General features: G+C 36.9%; 1 protein-coding gene across 1 annotated transcript; it reads right to left on the reverse strand.

Moving 5' to 3' along the window:
* Nucleotides 1–3,891: 3,891 nt before the first annotated feature.
* Nucleotides 3,892–25,938, reverse strand: LOC104277951 (mitogen-activated protein kinase kinase kinase MLK4). The gene is made up of 9 exons (XM_009874769.1): nucleotides 25,721–25,938; nucleotides 20,562–20,710; nucleotides 19,654–19,829; nucleotides 13,935–14,175; nucleotides 11,979–12,101; nucleotides 8,563–8,713; nucleotides 7,435–7,529; nucleotides 5,327–6,103; nucleotides 3,892–4,316 (listed from the first exon to the last, which is right to left on the reverse strand). The coding sequence occupies exons 1-9, from the start codon at nucleotides 25,882–25,884 to the stop codon at nucleotides 3,892–3,894; spliced, it is 2,301 nt and encodes a 766-aa protein (XP_009873071.1). The 5' UTR covers nucleotides 25,885–25,938.

Below are 25,938 nucleotides of genomic sequence, written 5' to 3' on the forward strand. Positions count from 1 at the left end.
TAGTTAGATCATCATCATCAAGGCTACGGGATTTCTAACAGTACTGAGATGATTAACTCATATTTGACTTGTTTATTTTCACTTGTATGCAGGAAGAAGTCCATTACACATTTGCAAGGACTCTGGCCCTAATTTAGAATACCTAATACTGCAACACACCCTCAATTTACATCCAAAAATTTACTAGTAACAGTCTCATTGGCCCCTCATAACGAATGTACTGTAGGGATTTGACTAGGTGTATTACTAGCTATATTACTGAGAATGGAATCTTTATTACCACACTCTTGTATGCAGATCTTAATATTACATTATAACACTGTGTATAAAGTAAATTGTCTGTGCACCTTGGCTTATAATCTGGGCTTCAAACTGACACTCACAGGCCATGTGAATACTTGTTACCTAGCCAGCCTCACTAAAAGCTCTACGCAGGGAAGTCTCTGTAAGATTGGGTTTACAGCTCTGAATTTCACTGCACTGCTAGAAACTTTGCCTGCTGTCACAGTGCAAATGGAGACCTCCTCTTCCTCCTGACTTAAAGACAGGCTAATGCACCTGTGGCATGATGGGGGAAGAGAAGAGAGAAATTCACAAAATAGGGTGTTAAAAGCTATTAAAAGGAAAATACCAGCTTAATTGGCCTAAAAAATCCCAACCAACCAACCAATCAAATACAGAAAAGAAATGAAGTACCAAACCTCCCAAAACCAAAAAGCCTGCCCTCCAAAAATAACCCACAGAAATATATTACTCCTTACCTGCACTCTTGCTGAATCAGATGCAGAATTCATTTATATCCATGGCTCTACCTCCTCTGAGATACCCAGGCAACATTGTAAAAGCATAAATAGATGTATCATGGTCACATGAAAGATAGAATAAGCTTACACCATGTTTCTGCCCAAGTCAATTGCAAGAAATTACAGGAATGTTCATGTTACTGTAGTGGACAATTAATCTTAAAGTAACAACTACATTCTAATGTTCCAAGAACAGGCTGGCCATAGTCTACAGTTCCTGGTTACTCACCAGAGGACACTGTACATGTAAAAAAACATCCAAGTATAGCTTCAAGAAAATTCAAGTCGCTTTGCAATACAGTAGCTACAAAACATTTATTTTTTTTTAAATAATAACATTTAAATCATCAGGTTTTGTAAAACAGTATGTCAAGTGTTTATCTTAATCTTTGTAGTGTAAGCACCTTCAGTTTTATGCTAAAACAATCAACATAAATTATTATTTGGTCAGGCTATTTCACCTACAATGAAATAAATACACTTATTAACCAAGACAGATCACTTAATGCATCTCAGATTCCCACAGCTTTATAGAAAGTTTCTCTGGTGACAAGTGAAATACAGACTGTGAAACCACGATTGCAATATTTTTTTCTTTTTCTCATTTTAATTTCAGTGAAGACTGGCCCATAATTTTAAACTATAAAAACAATTATAAAGCACTACAAGACTATAGCTTAAAAAACCTGCATCATGAGATAAATATTTGAGGTGGCTTACCTAAACACTCTCAAAATATGAGGTGGAATACAGACTCCTAGATTAGCTACAACGCACTGGGCTGGTCATATCATATGCCCACTTCTGGGAAATTACTCACTGAACAGAAATAAAAAATCTGTTTAATTACAAGAGACATAAGCCACTGAAGTGAAAACAATATAGCTCACAACAGGCTTTTTACATTGATACTATCGATTACAAAACATAGGGTGCAAAATCCAACATTTAAAATTACATAAACTTTAAAAGTACAGAACTGAACAGAAGTTTACAAGTCAAAATACTTCAGGACCTGAGATTTTTCCTGTAGAAAGCTAACCAGGGATACTTTCTTCAGAAACATGTAATACCATCAACTCATTTTCTCTCAGTATTACACAGGAATAATTGATCAAGAAAGAGTTGAAATATACACAATGCACCATAATTCTAATTATGCCTTGAAGATAAATCTCTATACGTACAATTTGATTCATGTGCATTACCTAATTGACTATTTTATGAAAACATTTTGTATTAAAACTGGAATAGACTTCATCTATTAAAGTGTTCTGATAAAACTGAAGTTTAAAGAAAAGGCAAAAAACAGTATGCAATTTGGATCACGTTGACAAAGATCTAAGAATACTGAAACAGAAGCAGGTTTGGACAAAATGTCATAACTTACTAATTTGCTATGCAGGCTTTTAGTTTTACAGACAACTAGTGGTCATGTCTTTACTTCTGGTAAGCTAATACTTTAAGGAAGTCTCATTTTATTTTTTGCTTTGAGAACCAGGAAGTTGCATTTTCTGTGTTCCGCTCTGTATGATTAAGACTTCATGATTTTGTTGTGTATAATTAGCTGTTATCCTCAGGGTAGCCACTGCACTGCATACCAGTCTTAAAACAGAAACTTTGTGTTTTAATCCCTTGGTTTTGAAATTTCAAGCAATCATATATTCTGTTTAACAAATTAACTCCCAGACCCCAAAGCAAAAGAGAAGAAAACACTTAAAACAGTATTCTGATGGGAACATAGTAATTTTATTCTAGCATTATCTAATTTATGAAGACTATTTAAATATCAAATGGTATGTAAAATTAAGATTTCAAATATCAGAATATGAGGGATGTTCCTTTACTTTTAGAAATGGTTTCATCAGGGAAAGGATATTGTACATTTGGTTTTATTTAAATCACTTAGTTTAATTTTTTACAGCATCACTATCAGTATTATCAAAGTTAAATGTTCCTCCTCCCCACAATTAACTACTTGGAATTTACTGAAAACCAGTCAAGCATATCTGTTTCTGTCCTGTAACTGCTAAATATGAATAACTGGGCACTCCGTAGTAACTTTAGGAAGAAAATCTGCAGAGACGATGAAATATTAAATTATTGCAGTTTTAAAATTTAAGTGCAGTAAAATGTAATGTTGGCTCACTTAAAACCAAAACGAATCATCCTTAAAATCCATCATCTTTCCTCTACAGAAAGTGCAGCAGAGTTTAAAAAACAAGGGGGTCAAACCCCTCCACAAAGAACAAAAAATCCCAAATCAAGAATGTGTTCAGTGCAAACACTGTAGTCTTCAAAAGGTTCAGAGTACAAATATTTAAGTTCCAGTGTATCCTTACCTACAGGGAATGTCACTTCACATCAGAAAGTATGCCAAATACCTTTAATCCAATCGCAATACTAAAGTTTATCTTCTCAAATCGATATCGGTGGCTGAAACTTAAGTGTTTATACAAGCAGTGTAACTTTCTGGAGAAACTAATGCACACAGTTGAAAGTTCTCACAAAAACCAAGGGCAAAGACTGCAAATTTGGTTACTGGTCCTTAGCCAATTTCAGTATTAAACGCTATAAAGTAACCAGCCACTTAAGAGGAGTGAAAAGAGCCTCCTGCACCAGTACTTTAAATCCCCTGCCCCACTCCCTAATTCTACAGGCCACAGAGGCAAGCTGCAGATAACCATTTCTTATGAGAAACTTTTCTTGACAGAACACAACCTTACTGAATGCCATTCATTTTTATAATGTGCAAAAGAAGTTTCTAGCAAAACCCCTCAAACCTAAAAAGAAAACTTCTGCGACACTGCAGAGGGAGGTGGCCATGCTATTTTAGTCATTCAAAATACACTTAAGAAGTTCACCTAGAATACTATTTTACAGCATTGTGCTTTTATAGTTACTAGCTGGGATTCCAAGGAACGTTTGAAAATGGCACCTACTACACTTTCTTAATTAGCTGCCCATTTTAATAATTTTGGTACTATTTGTCACAGTACATCAGAAAACAACAGCACAAAGCATTAGATGGACAAGAATTTTGTATTTGTTCCCTGTTAAAAAGCAGACTTTTTAAAATGAAAGGCACTCAGGACAGAAACTCTCTCTCCAGTTCATATATAGATGGCCGGCAGGTTTTGCTCTTCATTCTACATAAAGGCACAGTACAGTCTCTGTTTTGACCTTCCACATCGATATCAAGTAAGGAGGGCATGTGGCAGTTAGTTCTTTCCTCAGCATCTGGCAAGAAATTGACACCTGGATCTACACTGCCCTCTAAATATTCAGAGTCTTTAGAGTTTGGTTTAATAATACGTGGAATAATCTGCCATGCATCAATTTTACTTCTTAGAGAAGAGGGTCGAGGCCTTGATATAATATTGACAGTGCTTTGCTTTTCTGCTGAGACACCACAGTGATTGCTTCTCTGTTGAACAGATGGAGAGTGCAGAGTTCCAGTACCTGATAGAACTGGTAATGTGGAGACATCACTGGTTGAAGCAAATCCATTAGCTAGGGGAGAGGAAAGGCCAGACACACACACACAAAAGACAATTTAAACCATGTGACTTCTTAATTTCTTTGTTATTTGTAAAACTGGGTTGCCATAAATTCTAGTGGGTCTTTTTCCACCAGAAAAATTAAGAGGTTCATACATTTGTAGGGGAATCTCCTAAGAGAAAATCAGCAGTGCTCAAACAAAGTTTTTGCATCTATACTATCTGCTAGAGGCCGTAACAATTCTTTTCTTTATTGCTACAAAAGAGATCTAGTCAGAAAGCGACTGGATGAATATTAATATTGGAATAAAGTCCCACAAATCTGTCCAGTTATTATGAGTAATTACATATACATAGAATACCAAGAACATTGCATTTAAGCCACCACAGAACACAAGTACTGAAATTTAGAACTTCATTTTATAAACTCATGAATCATTAACTTATCCATTTATACAGAAAACAGATTTAAAGACTTTTTTTCAACTTCAAGTTTTATCAACAGCTTAACTTAAGGATATGTGAAATATGTGACATAACTTCTAGGTCAAGCAAGCAAATCAAAACTTACCAGACTTGTTTTACTTGAAGTTAAGAAACGTGCAATACTAAAATGATGCTCAATCACTCACCTATGTGGATTGTCAAACTATATTAAACAAGTGTACTCTCAGCCTCAGGATATCCACAGTCCTAACACAGTCCCAGTTTATTTCAGCCATAATGCTAATACTGTACATTTCATAAAAAGCAGATTTTCACCAACATCAAAAGACGAGAGAAACCTACTTTTGCAATAGCTGAGAAAAAACAGACCTCACCTTAAAATAAACCTTAAATCTCCATATCCACACTCCTAATGGGATACTATTCCAAGTGCACGTGGTTTATTCAGAGTTCCGACACAGTGGGCTTATCCACATACAGTTATGGTGGCTTAGCTAACACGTAACAGTGTAACATAAATCTTAGCAATTCAGTAGTGAAATAATTAACTTTCTTACTTTTTCTGTTTCTACTCACCTGTAGTTTGGAAATTGTTCCCATCTGATAAGGTTCGTCTGTGACCCAACACGCTAAACGTCGTCGTGGAGTCATTTGGCACATTTTGAAACTCTTGTTTCGGACAAAGACTAGAAGGCTGTTTTTTCAATCGTGTAGAAACTGTGTTAGGAGCTGGACGTATCCTCTGTTCTCTCTTACTTTCAGATGTTTCAGATGAAAAGTCATCAGTGGAACTACATGGACCATAATCACCAAGCACAGTGCTTAGAAATGCATCCTCACTGTCAGACTGAAGTAGGCATTTTGTGGAAATGGAAGGCATAGAGAGAAGATTCACAGTATTTGCAGCTGGATTCACAGATGGGATATTTGTTTCCTCTTTCTTGGATTGCAGAAAAGCGCTCCTGCGAAATTTTGAAGCACGCTGAAATATTCCATCACGCTTCTTCTTCTCATCTTTAGTCAAGAGTTCATCTGGACCCTGGGATTTGTTCAGCTCTCTGATATCTAAGCCCAGGGCAACAGACGCCAGGAGGACAGCACACCCATACAGCACTGAATCTGTCTTCTTCTTCTGCAGTGTCCTGCTCAGACTGTTTGTAGGTGTCATTTGAGGAGTACTATTTGTAGAACTAGCAGAGGTTCCTTCTTCCAAGCTCTCTTGTTCTACTGTATTCCCTCCCTGATCATCTTTCCATAGAGGTAGATTAATATAAGCCTGATTTGGCAACTTAATTGGCTTTGGTCTTCTACTGTCCAAACCTTCAGGGAGAAGTTTCTTATCAGTGCAGACTCCTACAAAATATTGTGGTATAATTGAAGATTGCAATTCAGCTATTTGGCTGCTATTTGCATGTCTGCATATCTATATTATTTCTTTGCATTTGAACAAGTATTAATCTTGAAGTATATCGTACATGGCTGTTAGAGTAGCCAAAAGCTCAGTGACTCACATTGTAAGATTCACAAACACACCATAAGCCTAAATCATTCCACATCCTCTTGTCTTTAAAGCAGTAGAAGTACAATTTCACCTTTTTCACAACTCAAAAGCAAACTCTATTAGAAGCAATTTGTAGATCAATCTTCCCAAGCATATAAATTAACTGTAAACACATTATGTTTCCCACATCTGAAAGACTTACCTTTTACTTTAAGAGAGGCCTAAATATATCTCCCAACCTTTAGGGACTCAACCCAGTTGAAGAGCAGATACTGTCTTTGCATTTTCTATGATATTTGAGGATCTCCAGCACTTTGGCAGTGCTTTTCAAATAACAGGGAAATTATTTCTATGTATAGATTGCACTCAAGTAATTCACTATACACATACTGCCAGATAAGATCTGTAACGCATTCTTTACAACAATTTCAATTAAGTTGTGTTCTGACATCCAGTGAGTGACTAGAAACTTTTCCAGTTAATTCATTAGGCCATGATGGTCTGCAGTAAAAAGTAAATTTGACATCTCACACCTAATGACAAGTAAAATGGAAGGTATCATTTGACTTACATGTGTTATTCTACTATAACATACCGAATGTTATACACAAAACTGGATAATCTTCTCTATATGTAGTAAGCTAAGAAATCTAAAAAATTGCTATTTGTGAAGCCTTGCTTTATACCCCTCCCAGTATATCCAAACACGAAAATGCCTTATTCCTAGAGAAAAAAATCAGGACTTACAGGTTTTGAAACAACCGTGCATTTTCTTAAACAGCTATGCAGAGCCCACTAACAACAAAAGTCATTAATGATCATTTAAACGTCTACACAATTACTGATTCAGATAATTCTTGTTAAAAGGAGCTAAAAAGTGGTGACTGTAGACCATGTATACAGAGCCACCTGCAAGTCAAAAACCTGGGGGGAAAAAACAAAAGTCTCTTATGTGGTACTGCTCACAAATCGTGTATGTTTCTTAGTTACTAATGATGAAAAGATGTTAACTTGAGTTTTTTAAATAGCTCGGTTTTTTTTTCACAGAAAAATGATTTGTAGCATGACTGCTCTTCTAGTAATCTGCACAATCCATGAGGAAATCAAGCAATACAGTTTACAACACTGAAGGTACACAATGCTATTATATGCCAGCTTTCAGTTTTTATAAAATAGCTCTTACCTTGATCCACAAATAGTGAAGCTAAGGGAACACCCTTCTGATTCTTCATTAACACAGTTGACCAAGGGTTGCTGCCATCTGAAAGGGGTCTTACTCTGAAATAACAACAGTTATTTTGGTATTACCAAGAACATGATGCCTATATATGCTCTGTCAGAAAATTACTAAAACATCTTTTTTGAAATTGCAAACATGCAGTACGTAACTCAGAAACAGTAAAATTTTCCAAAGGTAAAAACCCCAAGTATGTAACAATACAGAGTCATATGATCATAAATTGATACATGCTTTATTATGATATTCCTTATAAGATGAACATTTCAGGACTAAAACCAAAAAGCCATTGAGACATGGGCCTTGACTACCTACTGAAGATCGGAAGTTGGTGGAAACCTGGACAACCACTTCACTATGTCAAAGAAATGTTGCGAATATTGGAAATCTATCAGTCATGGCAACTTTAAAACAAGCAAAAATATCATAAAGCTAGTTTCAATAGATGGTCTGGAACCAACTGCTGCTGCAGGTAAATGAGTGGATGCCTCTACCAAGAAAAAAAAAAGTGGCTATAAGTAATTACATATACTAGAAGGAAAAGGATCTCTTGCTAATCTCCAGTTTTTATCAATTGGAAGAAATATTCTGAACATCAAGGTGTCCAACTGATTTTCAGAACCATTTCACCCAGTGTTTGTTAGTGTAAACAATACTGCTGGTCTAAATTGTGCTTCATGTATGAAAAGTCAGTCAGTCTTATTTAATCACACTGAAAGTCCCGGCTGAGGGCCATGCCTGCAGTTTCTCAAGCCAATGTAAAGAACGGACAGACAGACAGGCTGTGAATGCCTGTTATGTAACTGTAGCTCAGCATCCCAGTACGTTCTAAGTCTCAAAAACTAGAGATAAAGGATAACGGGTAAGAGACACTAAAACTTTAACTGTTTCATCCTCAAGTCTATGTGGGGAAGCTACTTACTATTAACAGAATTCCTAAATTAATTAAAAGGTAGGACTGATTTTTAGCTGTAACTAAAGACTGCAGAACTCCCCTCACTCCCTACCTATGTTAGCAATTCAGTTACCAAGAATGCTTAGTATTATCAAACAAACAAAATGTAGTAGACATACTTGTCCTTACAATCTGCACGATCCTTTGTTTGAACTGAACTTGGTCCCCATGTACAACCTCTCTTTTTAAAACTTCTCTTCACATCTTCAAACTCTTCTTGATGATAAGTTGCGCTCCTTCCCCAAGTTCTGTTGCTTTCATCTGAAGTAACTAGAGATTGGATTTAAAAAACAAAACCAAAAATCCCCCATACATAAATATATTTCCAAAACCAAAATATTTTGACAGAACACAGTATTTTGTCCATTGCAAAACCACTTTGACACAGTAACAGAAGGAGCAGACAAAATTTGAGATTTTTGTTTTCTTTTACAAAAGCCATCATGCAAGCTGCACTGATCCAAAAAGATAAGCAAGCAAGAAAAATAAATTATGAGTTAACAAGACACCCAAATTAAAGACAAAGCAGCAAAACAATCATTCTCCATGCCTTCTTTAACCAAGAACCTTATATTCAGGTAATTCAGACAAGTGAGTTAGACTGAGCACTTAAATTCCAATGAAGAAAACATATGCTGTGAAACAATACTGACATCACATGAAACAGAATATTCCAATTGTGACGACGATTAACATTGTCTTTCTCACTACACCGAAACAAATTATACTTTGAAAGTGTCTAACCTTCATTAAATGCTTAGTCTGTCACTGTCTCAACCATTAAGTTAAACAGAACCAGCACCTCTGAAACATGAAATCTTGCCTTTTTTCATAACCCCACTGGGAAGTTCATATTCACTTGTGATATCTACATCTTGCTGGTACACATACACACTGTTTCTTCGGCCATTAATTGTGTGTGTATCTGTTTTGGGAATCACTGAGGAAAAATCAGAGAATGTGGTAGAGATCTTAGTCAAGTTGTTTTCAGAAATGGAACCCATTCCCTTATATTTGTATCTTTGGGTCATAAAGCCCAGACCTATAGAGGCACTAAGCATCTTTTGATAGCAGAGTTTTCCTGTAGGGATTAAAGGATCCTCTTTCTAGGACCAGATCAAGGCAAGTAGATTTCGTATACCACTAGCTGGAAAAGTAACTTGCTATCAATGCAGCATACTTAGAGCTGTGACGGAGAGACCTAAGAGAAAAACAACTTAGCCAGATATAACAACATGACAAATGAGGCAGCGTTTACATGTCTGGGGTTCTGCCGCTCCTGCAATGCACTCTCCTCCCACCCCACCAAACTCCTCCTCGCCAGCACAGCTTCCCCTGCAGTACAGCACTCTACTTGCCTTTACGTTCCCATTTTGAATCACTTTCCAGGACCTATGGAATATATATCTTACTGGGTTTTTTTTCTCCTTTTGAAAGGTGTTTCAAAATCAGCTGAATTTGTTTTAATAACAAGATTTACAATTCACTAGATTTTTATTTTATCTTCAACTTTTGGAAGCTAAACTCAATCCTGACAAAGTAAAGCAATCAAGTAACCCAGTGTTAGATATGCTCATTCAAATTGTTTGTATTTGAGAAAGTTTTCTTGAAACAAAGACACTTTGAAGTTAAATCAAGATAAAGCATTATTGTGGGAAAGAGAATTTATTTTGCCCAGGTGCAGATGGGTGTGGAAGCTAAATCGTTTCAGCTAGATACTTCTGAGATATCTGATAAGCTTTTAGGTAAAGCCTAGGGATCCAGACTCTGAAACAGAAGTGCACCTCTTTTAAAGGAAAGCCTCTAAGTTGTCCTGTATGTTCTAGTTCTAGTCCTACAAATATAAATGGTTGCTCAAATAAAATATAACAATAATTTTTAAAAAAAGGGAAAAATCCCTACTGGCACATAGCACACATGCAAGAAGTGACACTGCTATAGCTTACACAAAGCCATGCATTTTAAAATAAATCCTCAAGTTATCAGAACCATGCCAATACCTGACCCTTGCTTCATTTCCAAGCTGTTCCACACAGATCAAGGAGAATCAAAGATAAAACAAGACAGTCTTGTTTATATGCAATTGTGATATTTTACTAAGAAAAGCCTTTCTTACCTTTCTGCAGTAAAAGAAAACCACCTACCAAAAAAACCCACCACATGTTTTAAGGTAAAAAAAACATTATAAATGGTTAGCTTACACCATGTGTAAGCTAACTTCTATAAAAGACTTCATTTAATTTTCTTTTCATCTCAAGCTTTCATTAAGAAAAGCATGACAGGGTTTGTCCGCTTCTCTCCTTTATCCATAAGACATGGGTAGCAGTGGTCTTTGCCCAGGGAACTGTATCAGTTATAGCTCAAATAAATAATAAAGTTACTGCTGGAAAAGGCACCACTTCTCCTTTAGACATTAATAATGTTTCACAAGGCAGAAGTATTCCAAAGGAGATGAGACCTGGTTTTTACTTAAACTTTAAACAAAATTTCAGGACGGTTAATAAAAAATAAATAAAAATAAATCCTTAAACTAACTACAGAACAGCGTAAAGGAAAAATCCCCATACTTTCTGACTTCCCCTCCTCCTTATTTACATCTGATAAAGCCAGATGCTGAAGTAATTTCCTTTGGAGGTGACTACCCTTGCAAGAGAAGATAGTCATCATCCATAAGCAATCAGCTGGAACAGGTTCCACTGATTTCACATAGAGAGAGAAGCTTTAAGGCATTCCACACTGAATATAGATAATTAGACAATCTACTTTGCACAACAGATAAGATAGAACAAATGCAAGCAGTAAATCCTGCAGGAACTGCTTTCTATCTCCACATGATGACATTTCCAAATATAAGCTTCACTGTAACAATATGATTGGTTTTCTTCAATATTCATAGTACCTCCACTTCTGTCATCAGTATACATGGAAGAATGTAGACCTAAAAGAGTATCCAAAGTTTTATTTTTCTTTCTCTTGTTTTCAATAAAACTGAAGGAAGCTTTCTTCTTTTTTTTCTTCTGGTTTTGTATCACTTAAAGCTTGCTTCTCTTTTGACATAAGCAACCCGAGTTACTGGCTGATTCTTTGGCCTTTCCATCTTATGTGGCTCCCTTATTCTCCAAATCTTTTTTTTTCTTGTGTCATGACCGATTTCCTCTATCAACTGCAATACCTAACAAAAACTTGTTTTTCATCTTATGTGGGTTTCTAAATGGGATGCTTTGCCTTTTGCCATTATAGATTTTGATTCTTCATTGTTTCATGCCAGTCAATTTACGAATGAGTTCTTGAAGTTATTTAGTAAAGATATGATTTAAAGCACTCACAATCATTTTGAATTACTGAAAATTAGTTAGCATTTTAGCAAGATTATCCCTCCCATCAAAGAAAAAGTTGCACATGTTAGAACAAGTTAAAGGACTTGGAAATCAGACAGAAATCTGCCTGGAAATCTGGTATTACTACCAGTGTTTCAATGAGTATATGGAACAGTCTCTACTGACAAAATGAACAAATAGAGAGGGTGAACACTTACGCTGTATAGCTCGAAGACGAGGAATTATTGTAGGGCTACTCGATGGACTAGAGCTGTTACTGTTTAAACTCCTTCTCTTATCCAGATTGGGGGATGCCTGCACTGTTATTTTGTGCTGGAAATCTGAAAGAATAAAATAAATTAATTTTAATGTTATAAATAAAAACCTCTTCAGGATATTATACTGCTATACTTCTTAAAACAAAGCTGTCTAATGAATTAGATTTGATAGCGTAAGAGGTTCACATTAAAAGCACTGACAAACTCAATATCTAAGTTGTTGCATGAAGAGTTAAACAGGCACAATTTCACACCAACACAGACACTAAATGATAGGTTTGCAGTAACATCAACAAAAGCAGGTAGGTCCAAGTAGACTCAAACTGAGACACATCCACATCACAAGTTATTTAATCTTGTTGATTGTCACAGAGTGAAAGAAAAATCTCAGTATTTCATTGCAAATCAGCCAATACTAATGGCAATCAAGATTTGCTCTACTTTTTTAACATGTAATTCATATACAGCATAAAGGTAGCATTAACAAAGAAGTCACATCTATCAATATACCAGAAAAAGAGGACAAACTACAGAACTGCAAATATTTATAGCAATGTAGCAGAAAAAAAACCAAACAAAACAACAACAACAAATATTGGCAAGTAGAAAATATTTTATTTCATAAAATTTGATGCCATGCTCCTTGCTAATATCCATCATTAGTGTAATAACATTGTATGCTATTCTTAGAACTGTTTCAAGGACAAGTTCATCTGGATGATTCTTGATAAGAAAGAACTAAGTGATAGTCTAAATAAAACTGTGGATTCAATCAATTTTTCACATTGAATATGGGCAGAACTGGAAAAAAAGACCCAGTTTAAGTTTGTGATTTAGCATAAACCAATCTAACATGCTTGCCTGGAAGGCTGTGTGTGACTTATTTTATTTACTGCTATTATTATTTTTAAATGGAAGGGAAAATAAGCTTACTTCACTACTGCTGAAATAGTACTCTAAATTACTGCCCTCTTCATCTCTTCCCAACTACCAGAGAGCTATGATTTGGTCAGACCCGTGTTAGCATGGCAGCAAGTTCTTACTCCATTGGTAATAAATTGACAGCCTTGACCTGGACACCACTGAAAGGAAGCCCATCCACATTCAGATGCTGGTCTCACTACTGAAGGCTTTGCAAGCATTGACGTAACCTTCAGTTTCCGTAGTGCCATCTCGTGGCAACATTAAAAAGGCATCACTAAATCACTCCTCGATGCCAAAAAAAGCCAACTCTCCACAAATGTGCCTCCTTTGCAAACAGGGCATTTCAATGCGTTCATGTGTGGAATTAAACATTCAGATTGTACCATATTTGTATTCTGAAATCACAACTGTTGCTTTCTTGCCAGAAGTAAGGCACTAAAGACACTGAGTGTTGTATTTGTGACTGCAACAAGCATGCAATTTGGACCTACTACACCTGTACCTCCAGCTTTTACGAAGCACTATTTTTCTGCTAGAATCTGCAAGTTAAGAGCAAATAGCACTAAAAACTGATTATGTTAGAAGGTTCTGGAATGTGATAAAAAGGTACTTCTCTCTCTGCACAGAAAGAACTATAGCAAACAACCTGAACTTCAAACCAGTCTTAACTTACGTGGCTCCCATGTCAGTAACCTTTCTCTCTAGATACAATGGACTTTCAGCTGAATCAGGTGAAAGATTCTTTGAGCTCAAATGAGGACTACTCCACGAGAATATGATATACAAAAGTTGTTTCCTTGGTGGAAAAAAACCCACAAACTATACAACTGTTACCATACCCTTTGTATTGCTAGTGTACAAAGACCTGGAATGAATTAAAATAGTAGCCAATCCTGAGAACATTAACTGTGGAACTGCAGCCTGCATATATAATCATAACACATATTGTGAACTTTTAAAAAAATTGCAAACCTGAAGGCAAACTAATTCTGTGCCCATCTTTAAGCTTCAACCGGCTTCGTTTAAATTTGCCCTTCCTCTTCTTCACATTTGGTTTCTCTTGATTTAACTGGAATATCATGATATTCAGCTCACGCTCCAGTACATCGATCTCACGTTCTGCTAACTGTTGCTCACGGCGCTTAAGTATTTCTTCTTGAGATTTTTGCTGAAGAGCTGCTCTTGTCAACTCCTCTTCCCGTGATCGAAGCTCCTGAAGATAAGATTCACACAAGTGAGAGTAAGTAATAGGTGAAGGCTGTACTAAAGGATATATAAAGTGCACAGTAGGTTGTATTTCCTGATCTATTTTCATGGTGCACTATATACAGGCAATGTGCACATACAACCTTCTGACAGTTCTCCATTCTGCATAAGCTAAGGTTCTGTATTGAGATACCGTCAAGCATTACACAGATTTCCTTTTAACCAATTAGCTTGAGTCACTTAAGGCAGGTTAGCACTGGCAATGGGGACAAAACATCCAAACAAAGATTATCAGCTTACAGCCTAGCATAGAGAATGGGCTCGAAATACCTCACATCAGAAATTCTTTCATTGCACCAGGGCTGCTCTTAGATAGCTCCTATGTTCTACAGTGAAGTCAATGACTTAACAAATATCTCTTATGTTAAATTTCCTAACCTTTCCTGTTTTTCAGCCATGCATTAAGTAGCACTTTTCTATCTAGAAAAGCAATCAGTATTACACCAAATGAGGATTAGTGTAATAGGATAAATCAAGTCATAAGACAGAAGACAGCTGTTTCTTAATTAAAATCTAGCAAGTATCTGTACAACATCAAACTGCTACTCCCCACTGAATTACACCACATAGACTCTCCAGCCACCACTTACAGAGAACAATTGTTGTTCTCCTTTTATTCTTTTGCATTTTTGAGAGGGAAAAGCTTTAGTAAGGATGCTAGTTAATATTTCAGGGTAAACGAATCCCCAACACTAAATATCTGTAAACCTATAATCTTAAAATCATCTTACTCTTCAGCTTCCAAAATCTGTTAAAATATATCTGAAATTTAAGCAAACTTCCCTTCATGGTATGGGGCATATGTAACAGACTTGCCCACAAGTGTTGTAGTCAGTACAGCTAAAAAAAGAGACTACAGGAAAAGGAGAAGCTATAATGTAACTGATACTGTATATTTCTTAGTCCATTTTTTTTTTTCCATTTTTATGTATCATTAGGCAATTCTGGCCAGCACATCAAGAAAGGTCCTCTCTACTTTGCTCTGGCAAGACCCCACTTGGAGTACTGCATCCAGCTCTGGAGCCCTCAACAAAAGAAGGTTGTGGACCTGTTGGAGGGCGTACCACGGAGGGCCACAAAGATCATCAGAGGGCCAGGACACCTCTCCTGCAATGACAGGCTGAAAGAATTGGGGTTGTTCAGCCTGGAGAAGCAGCCTTCCAGTCCTTAAATGAGACCTACAAGAAAGCTGGGGAGGGTCGGCAGGTCACGAGTGGTGTCCCTCAGGGCTCGGTGCTGGGACCGCTCCTGTTCAACATATTCATCAACGATCTTGATGAGGGGATTGAGTGCACCCTCAGCAAGTTTGCAGATTACACCAAGCTGGGAGGGAGTGTCGATGTGCTGGAGGGTAGGAAGGCTCTACAGAGGGACCTGGACAGACTGGATTGATGGGCCCAGGCCAACTGTAGAAATTCAATAGAGACAAGTGTAGGGTCCTGCATTTTGGTCACGGCAACCCCATGCAACGCTACAGGCTTGGGGAAGGGTGGCTGGAAGGCTGTACGGCGGAAAAGGACCTGGGCGTTCTAATTGACAGTCAACTGAATATGAGCCAGCAGTGTGCCCAGGTGGCCAAGATGGCCAACGGCATCCTGGCTTGTATTAGAAATTTTGTGACCAGCAGAAGAAGGGAGGTGATTGCCCCTCTGTACTCAGCACTGGTGAGGCCGCACCTTGAGTATTGTGTTCAGTTTTGGCCACCTCAGTATAAGAGAGATATCGAGGTGTTGGAGCGAGTGCAGAAGAGGGCAACAAAGCTGGTGAAGGGCCTGGAAAATAGACCTTACGAGGAGCAATTGAGGGAGCTGGGACCGTTCAGTTTGACAAAGAGGAGGCTGAGGGGAACTAGATGATCTTCAATCACAGAATCACAAGGTCCCTTCCAAAACAAATCTTTCCATTATTCTATGAAATTCTACCTGAATGTAAATTGAAATTAAAAATAGAAAATCCTAATTTGAAATTAAGCTATGCTAAGAGTTCTGGATATATAAGAATTTTTTTCCTATTTAAAGTTCATTCATTTTGTCACTATACAATCTTAAAATTGTGGTGTCATTTGGTTGGGTTTTTTTCAGAGCAGACTGCCTATTCCCACTCATCATTATCCAGCAAAGTTGTATGCCAGCACAATTCCTTACTGCATATAGTGAAAACAAAACTCCAAATTTTCTTCTTCTATTATGTCCCACTTTGTCTTGAATAAATTAGTTCCTGAATTATACTACTTTGGTGTTTTCAAATGAGGGGAAAAACTTCTCTTTGTTCTTGCTAAAAATACTATGCATATCAAAAGACAGATTAGCTCTGAACTCAACTGGTTCAGTAAGAAGTATCTGTTCCTCAGAAAGGTATTTTTCTTTACAACTATAGCATACACACACTGCTTACTGTTTTCAAATTTAATTGAAATTATTGACAAATTTCATATGGTTTGCTAATTTTGAAATACCTTGTTTCAACAGAATATTCGAATTATTTAACTTTTAAAAATCCCCCCTGCTTAATACATACAGTTCTGCAAAAACCAATTCTGCCTCTGGGAAATTCAAAACCCCCTATCTTTACACCAGCAAGTAAGGCTTTGGGTTTTATTTTGGGTTTTTTGTGATTTTTTTTTAAGATATTTAATCACTTAATTTAGAGATTGCTGCAAATTCTCACTTTGCTCCTCTTCCACCCAGTCAAAACTGGACAACCTAAACCAAGGGTTTAAGCAGAAGCTGTATGAATTCAAATATAGAATCAAGGTGCTCTGGAGTTTAACTTCATAAATACAGTAATAAAGATGTACTGGGAGGCATTATTGATTATCCATCACTTGTTGTCCTCAAATCCAGGTTTCATAAACACCAGTAAACAGGAAAAAATTGAGGGCTTGTATTGAAAAGATAGTCTAGTAAAAGTAATAGCATTTCCTCGCTAAGAGATTAAGTATTTACTCTTTTCCAAATAAACTAATTAAAAGCAATCTTACTGCAACTAGTTATGCAATGTTTCTACACCAGTCTACAATTAAAACACCCACTGTAAGGAAGCTAGGAAAGAATTATATATTTAAGTTGCTCAAGAACATCTGTCAAAATCAGACTGTTATCTTCTCTCGGAGGATGTCACCATCATTCACTGTCAGCAAACCCTTGTGGAAATTCCTCCAGCTACTGAAGTTCCTCTTTTAATAGGGCATGAGAGTCCACGTAGGTTTGGTTTTTTCTGTTTGTTTTATTATCATTATTATATGAATACTTGATAATTACTTTACTCCTAGTACCTGACAAATTGATAAAGTGCCAAATGAAATAAACCTGCACATACAAAACCCTTGTCTAAGTCAGTTACATGCTTTCATTCATAAACAAGTGGGGCAGATGCCTTTGGAGATGCATTTACTTTGGCATATGAGAAGTAAATTTCATTTCTCTTTTCCCTTCCCTAATTAAGCTTAACCCACTTTTACACCAAATACACAACTCTTTTCCCAAAGCTTTACACAAACTTATTTAATCGTAAACTTGATTTAGTCAGATTTTTCTTCAACAGGAAATCTTGTAGTGCACTAATGCCTCCAGAAAATAAAAAATAAACAAAAACCTGAATGGGAATGCCCATTACAATTGCTCCCAGAGTAAAAAGGGGAAAACAGTTCACTGAACAGTTGCTGGAGGGGCAGAAAAGAGAGTTATGCCCTACGACAGACCGTGGCAAGTAAACTCAGTGGCTGGTGGCTCCACCGCAAGTAAAACTGAGTCTCTACTCTCTGCAGAGGGAGTACAACTCATCCAGAAAGGAAGAGATCTGACAGAGGCACAGAGCCCAGCTCCAGCAGCCTGTGTGCCCACTGCAGGCAGGGCAGAGACTAAACAGCCAATTCCTGCCCAGCTCTGTGAAACAAAATGAAAAAGGAAAAAGCACAGGGTAGAAGAAAAGGCAGATAGGAAGTACATAAGATTATTGTTGACAATATGCAATCTTAGTGGTAACCAATAAAATCTGATACCACATATACTGATATTACAGCAGATCTGTAATGCCACAGGCATCACCAGCCAATAGTTCACAAATGGCCATTTGTGACACTTGATTAGAAGTGGTGAGGGACAAAGGCTACTGACAGTGACCTGTAAGATGAGAGTTTAGTTTTTGCTTTTGTCAAAATTAAGTAACTAGATCTCTTCACAAGTCACTGAATCTCAATTCTCTTCTTCCTCATTTAATACCACTTCATGAAAAGTAACAATAAAGACTTATCAGGTAATAATTATATTGCAAGAAAGACCTGCAAAGAAGGAATCTTTCTACTAGAAGTATTTCTAACAAGGACTCAAGAGGACACTTGGCCTATTCTGACTTCTATCTTTATCAAGTTATCTAAAGGAAAATATAAACCTCAGGGTGATTAAAAACTAGTTGAAGTAACTAAAAGAGAGGGCAAAAAAAATGAACAGTGAGTGCTCATTCAGCACCAACATATCACAATATGAGAACACCAAAAGAAGACCAGTTATAAGAATTTAGGTAAGAAACAAGACAAACTGGATTTGCCGTTTCATGAGTATAGGTTTGACCTATAAAATCTTAATATCTGGCAAGAAGATTTCCAAAACTACAACACTGAAAGAGATCAATTGTATCTATCTGTTCTGGAAGAAGAGAGGGAAAAGCCCTCTTCCATTTTTGGAAGAGAAACCACATGATACAGTCATATAACAGGGTGAAGAGATTTTCATTCCCACAGCTGAGAAGAAAGTTCAGCAGCAGCTGAAAATCTGCACTGGTTATAAAGATTAGCTAAGGGGTAAATAAACTCTGGTTTGTTTATTAAGCAATGCATTCAAATATCCAAGAAAAAAAAAACAAACACAAGTTTTAAAAAGAAACTACGTGCCATATTAAACAGAGCTACAACCTGTGTTCTTTGGGTAGATAGGTGGGGATACATTTCTTCTTCAATTACCTGTATTTCTTCAATGCATCACTGATATAACCCTCACTTTCTACAGTGATATTTCACTTCAACTGAAATACCTCTAGATATAGTTTCAGCATACTGAACTGTTCTTTGTTTTTACTAAAGAAAGGGGAAAAGCAACATTGCCTGAAATTTGAGAAAAACAGTATTCAAATGTGTTTTTCTAAAGTAAGTTTGCTGCAAGACAGTTACAGCGTTACCTTAAAATACTGCCTAGAAACACATTAATGGAATTTAAGAACAGGCAAACCAACAAGAATAGTCAACTTTAATAATATTTTAACGAGAGAGTAAATCCTCACTTCCAAGTAGTTTATCCTCCCAAGTGTTTCTCCTGTATTAAATCAAGTTTCTAGTATTTTATTGGTCACAGTTCAAAAGCTCAAAACAGCATTATCACATAAACACACATACCCTTTCTTTACTGCCATGCAATTGCAGAAAATAACTTACTTTTTCCTTGGTCCTCAATTCGTTGAATATCTGCTGAATTTCCAATTTCCAGTCATCTTGCATGGAATGGAAAGACTCTTGAGGCATTTCAGTCATAACTGCCTCTTCAATGGCAGTAAGCTGTTCAAGAATTAAGGCAAACGATGGTCGGATATGAGGGTCCTGCTCCCAGCATTCTAGAATTTATCAAAATCTCATCAGTTTTTAATAATAAATAGAACTTTCTGAAGAACTACGACTTAATTGCTATTGTACTTCAAGTTCTAATGTTTTCCTTTCCTCTGCAAGGCTTTCCTAGTTCCTTTTCCATTTACACAAATGACATCTAGCTACCTGTACTCAGAGGACTGTTTTTGTATTAACAGCCAATTTTGTTTCTGCTCTACCTTTAGAATCTGAAATAGCAAACCTAACATTACTGCACAGAAGGGATATTTATAGAAGTTAAAGAAATTCATTATACACAAGTAAATTGCCATTGGCAAGCAATGTTTTTTTCTCTCTAAAGTATTTCCAAAACATTTTTGACACTCAGAGAGAAAAAAAAATGACAAAAATGGCATTTGCAGTTCTTTCTCTTGTGATTTTAATCTTGATCTTGTATTGATCTGTAGTATATTCTGTAGTTTATGAAAATTAATGCAATTTGTGTTTAAACACAAATCAGTAAAACCAGAGCAAAAGAAGTTCTTCAGTAATGACAGAGTACATATGCAGTACACAGTAATACTGAATGACATTCAACTGTCTGTAACACCAGATTGCTGTGTAGCAAAGACCAAAATACTTTGTACACAGCACATTATCAGGTGAAGTGTTTATTTTGCAATTCCATTACTACTATAGGCAAGGATACGTACCCCCAAAACACAACTAATTAAATACAAGGCAAGAAACAACATAGATACCTTTCATTAGTTTTGCAAATGGTTCAGGGCAGGTGGATGGAATGGGCAAAGTAAGCTTATTGACAGCAACTCCGTAAGCCACAGCAAGGCCGTCAATGCCACGGTAAGGAACTTCTCCTGTAAGCAGTTCCCACAGCAGCACTCCATAACTAAAAAAGGCAATTTTTTTAACAGTTATTTTCTGACTACTGACACATTGTTTCCTCAAGAACAAACAAGTATCTGTCCAACCATGTACTGAAATTCACCAGGATTTCCCACGACAAAGGTGAATGACTTTAAGAGTCAGCTCTACTTTAGTCATCTTTCACCTTTCCACCAATAGTCAAATACCAAACTGCATGCAACTGTAAGACTAGCTCACACGCTTACTCAAAATGTAGCCTGAAGTCCCTTCTACCTGATATTAGCATCTCTAGAAATCTCATTTACAATTAGTAGAAACCAGAAAACCCCACCAAAAATCAAACTAACAAAACAAAAAAGGAAAACCTCAGGAGAGCATTCAGGTCACTTCCCTTTCCAAACAAAGTGTTAACTTTCCACTTCCCACAGAAGACAAAACAAGACTGATAAATGACTACACACACACACAACTGATTTCTCCATACTAGAAATAAAACCAACCCCAAACAAAACATTGTCTCCAGTGAAAGGTGGTGGCATAAAGAGGTTTCTTCTCAGTGTCAGGTAAAGAAATCAAGAATCACAGGAATTCCTACTGCAGAAGCACTAATTGCAAGAATTTCTACCATCTTCGCTCTAGAAGAGCTGGGTGTGGCTTTTACCTTCTTTGGGTCTGTATAGCCAACGTTTGGCTTGCTCAAATGATCCAAGACCGTACAAAGGGCTGGCACAGCACATTCACTGTTGATCTAGGGCTCCTACTTCTCCACCACTAAAATGGAAAGCTTTCACAATTGTTTTTGTGGAAGCAGGAATTACTCCTTTTAGAATGTAAGCCTAAAGCAGACTTTATGATTGGGTTTGGTTCCCCTCCTGCTTCTCTTCCTGCCAAGGAATCGCTACCTGTTCTCTCTAGCAGCAAGTAATAGGACAAGGGGAAATGGCCTGGAGTTGCTCCAGGGGAGGTTCAGGTTGGATATTAGGAAGAATTTTTTTACTGAGAGGGTTGTCAAACAGGCTGCCCAGGGAGGTGGTTGTGTTGCCATCTCTGGAGGCGTTGAAGATATGGGTAGATGTTGTGCTGAGGGACATGGTTTATGGGTGTTGATAAAGCTAGGACAAAGGTTGGACTCAATCTTGAAGGTCTCTTCTAACCAAAACTGTTCTATGGTTCTATGATTCTATGATACAAAGGACAAGCTATTGTTGTTTTTGAACAGTACAGTGAGCAGGCAAGGGGAAAAAAACAGAATACAAAGTACTGTTCTTTCCTCTCTCAGGTATGTGAAGAAACAACCCACAAGGTTTGCAGGACTGGACTGAACTCTCCTAGAGGAGAGTTCATACAGCACTGGGGAGATACAGGCTATGTACCCCTTCCTCCCCTACTCTGTGCACCTTTGTGCTAGGAATACCACCTCAGCTGCAGCAGATGTGACAGGAAGAACACCACACACTAGTTAGGTTTTTCTATCGCTCTCTCCTTAATGAGAAAAATTCACTGAGGATTACACAGGACTTTACAACATCATCTTAATAAATAATAAACTAGCAAACTGTGAAATATGAGCATGAATATCAGCAGTGTTTTGTTTATATTCTGTTTATCTAAACAGTTTTGTCTACCATAAAAATCTTAGAATCTAATGAATTTATAGTTTTAACAGTCAGAAGCAACGGAATACAGTCACAGAATAAAAAAAAGTTTGGGCTTCTTAATTTCCTCCCATTTTTTTCCAGTCTAGATTCTACACTTGCTTGTATACACAAAGAAAGATAAAATAATGAATTCCAGTTTTCTCTTAAATCGATGGTACTTCTGACAACGAGTACAACACTTCCTGTGGCACATACACATTTCAGGTATGATGGAGGAATTCTACTGAACTACATTTATGTGCTTAGAGAAAGTGAAAAGACATAACTATTCTTAATTCAAGGATTTCCCTTGTTCAGACTATTCTACACATATTTCAGCATGAAGTCTGAAGTTAAACAGAACAATAAATTTAACTAAAAAGAAATCATCTTTTTATAAAAAGTTGTGTCACGCTATTGGCTTTAGTTATATTTACAATTCAATCCTTTAATCCTAAGTAGTTGTCAACAGTGCCAAGTAGGTGGCTGTAAAATTTTAAACAGACCAACACAGTAATAGCCTGAAAGCATCTCTTTTAATGAAAACCGCCTTAATATCAAGTATCAAGAGGCAGAGCTGTGGGGGGAAAACTGGGGAGGAACCCTAAAGACATTCTAGTCCTGCCACGCTGGAGTCTTTGGGAGGTATAAATCTGTCATTATCTAGGATGACAACTACTTATTAACTCTCTCAACTATGGAAGTAGCTACTTTGTGAATTAAATTTCACCAACTCACGTAGAATTGCCCTACGCATGCAGTCAGAGCTTCTAAGAAACAGCATTTTTTAAAAAGATCAAGTCACGTCCTTCCAATCTTCAGCAAACGGCCAAAAATACAGGCATAGTACATTTGAATTACACATTTTAAACCACAAAAACTAACACACTTACAAAAAAGATGTCGTTTAAGTATCTTCATTATCAAAAGCTATTCTGCCACCAAAAGTGATTTAAACCTTAACGTATCACATTCCAGCAAGAACTTGACGTTTTCACGTATTGTAAAAGCTGATAAACATGAAGGTGATGAAAGTCCCCAAAATATATTTTATTCTACAATCCATCTTCTAAAGCAGAGGTTACTAAACATTGCCATGTGAATCACTTCAATATTACATGTCTGCAGAAGGCACAAGCAGCTGCTAATTCTGCTGTATGTAAGCGCTCCCTAGCTTCACCAAGCGCTCGTACACTGGAGCCAGGCGGTGCTGTAAAGACCACTGCTGAACAGCACTTAGAAATCTGTGGGCACATTTGCACTTTCAGGCTCCACACATAAAAACAAGACTGACATACCGCTAAGAAACGTGTGATGATCAACAGAAGGGTAGGGCTTGGGAATCCTCGCTTGGGAATTTGGAAGCATACACCAACGAATAATAAATGTAGTAGCTGTAATTCTAGTTTGGAAAGCAGAAGGGTAGACATGCATAGCCTGGAAAGCACCAGTTCTGCTATTTAGGATGACACTTGACAGCACACAAGCTGGAAGGCTCGGCATGAAAATACTCCCACAGCATTTCCGAGCACTGGCTGATTCCGGAAGACTAGCTCCAAGTGTAAGTATACTTCAGCAGCCTCATCTGCTCTTTTTTTCTTTTTTTTTTTCCCTAGGATGAGGCCTGCAGATTTCTACTAGAGACTCAGCACTGAGCACGTGTAACTGAAATTTAGAACTTTCCTGAAATATACTGTGTCCTTATCTCAGAGTGACCCAAACATAAATTTGTAATCTCAATGCTTTTTGAAAGAAAACCCGTTCCTATAATCAGAGTATTCTTTATTTGATTTTCTTTTAAAGAAAAAGTAAAGATAAGCAACAGAATAGAACAAGGTGTAGTAAGCAGAAAATCTTTAGAACCCAAGAAGGTCTAAACTATACTGTACAACACAGCCTTTCTACTTAAAAACCTCTCCTGTTAGATGTCCACCATTGAGCTAAATACTTACATTTTTACAAGAGAGGCGTGCAGGAGAGAAGGCGAAGAAGAGAAATACTGTAGGTTCCAAAAATGTAAACTAATGTTGCAGCAGAATATAAAATAATTGCACCAAAGCATACCCCCTCAGATACCTAAAATCACAGCAACAAGACTGGACAGGACCTGTAATTAAGCACGGAATACAGCTGATTAGGGAAACGCCTACACCCAACCTCCAGCCCACAAAAGAATAAAAAATTAAAGAAAAAAGAAAGAAAGAATGGAAAAAAAAGAATGAAGCCAAAGATGTTTCTCAACTGGGCATCAACTCAAACTGATGTAAACAAATTGCTGAAAATTGGTTCCAGACACAAGACAGATGGGTGTCACAAAACAGTGGTGCAGATACAGAATCATCCTGAGAATACCATAAGTATTACTTCATGCTGTACAATATCAGGCATCTAAGCAAAATAAGACCCTATTAAAGAATTATACAACACAGAACATGCATAGGGCGGCATGAGAAAACAGATTAAAGTCCTCCCCTCCTTCTCCAAACAACTATCTTGGAACCTTCAGAGAGAAAGCATTTCAAAAAGAAAGGAAATGTAGACTTCTCAGGGTGAGGCACAGCAGCTTTTAAAGCCTATTGTGCAATCACTGCTTTTCCCCACTCATAAAACAGAACCAAATTAAAACTGAAGTTTAAATTACCTTTCTACAGTACACGTATGCCACACTACACCACTTAAAGCATCAGTACTAAGAGTCATATTATTTATATGATCATCAATAATGTCTTGAATGAGAAATTCACAAATTCAACATAGGGACTTCCCCACCTTTAAAATCAGAAAGCAAGTTAAAACAATTTTGGGCTGAATACACTCTCTCCACTCCAGCTACTGCAAGCAAAATCTCCGTAAATGTAAAAAATTCGATCTCCTGTTCACTTTTACATATGATCACATTCTAGATTCCTGAAAACAACTCTAATTTAAGTTAACATTAGGCAAAGTTCTGGTTTGTAGCTTATTCTTATTTATAAGACATGTAAAGTAATAACTGGCTGGGATATAAAGTAAACATACCAATACATGATCAATCATATGTTAATATATCAAAAGCATATGGCTCTTTATATTAAGACTACAGATAAAATACTTCGGTATCTTAACCAATAGATATTTTCAGGGCTTCTCTTAATGAAATCTTGCTTTCTTTTTAAAATAAAACTTTTCCATTATCCTCTTTCTTCCTCCCCCAATTTATAAGTCATAAATAACTAAAGGTAGATCAAATTAAGTAGATACTGAGAAATTTGTGTGTTTCTTAGTACAGCTATACTTGCTATATGTTAAGACAATAACCTAGAAAAATCACACACACAAACCAATCAAATAGAAATTAATTCAAAAACTTCAACATAGTTCTCCTGAACACAGTCTTCAGCAGAGAAACGTCTTACCTCCAAATATCACTTCCTTTAGAAAACATAGAGGACTTGATAACCTCAGGAGCCATCCACGCGTAAGTCCCTGCTGCACTCATTTTGGTTGTTCTGTGCCACTCTCTAGCAAGACCAAAGTCTGTAATCTTCAAAGTTTTGTTACAAATGTCATCATGTTCCATCTTCTCCAGCAACAAAACTGCAAAAGATTTGATGTTGTAAATTAATGCAATGGG

This window comes from Apaloderma vittatum, unplaced genomic scaffold (assembly GCF_000703405.1).
Source record: "Apaloderma vittatum isolate BGI_N311 unplaced genomic scaffold, ASM70340v1 scaffold14588, whole genome shotgun sequence".
NCBI lineage: Eukaryota > Metazoa > Chordata > Aves > Trogoniformes > Trogonidae > Apaloderma > Apaloderma vittatum.

Coding starts and splice junctions, on each gene's coding strand:
- LOC104277951 (XM_009874769.1), bottom strand. CDS start 25,884: ATGGAACATGATGACATTTGTAACAAAACTTTGAAGATTACAGACTTT. Junction 14,176..19,653: donor AATTGAGGACCAAGGAAAAA/GTAAGTTATTTT, acceptor TCTTATCTTCAG/GAGCTTCGATCACGGGAAGA. Junction 4,317..5,326: donor GAACAATTTCCAAACTACAG/GTGAGTAGAAAC, acceptor CCTCTCCCCTAG/CTAATGGATTTGCTTCAACC.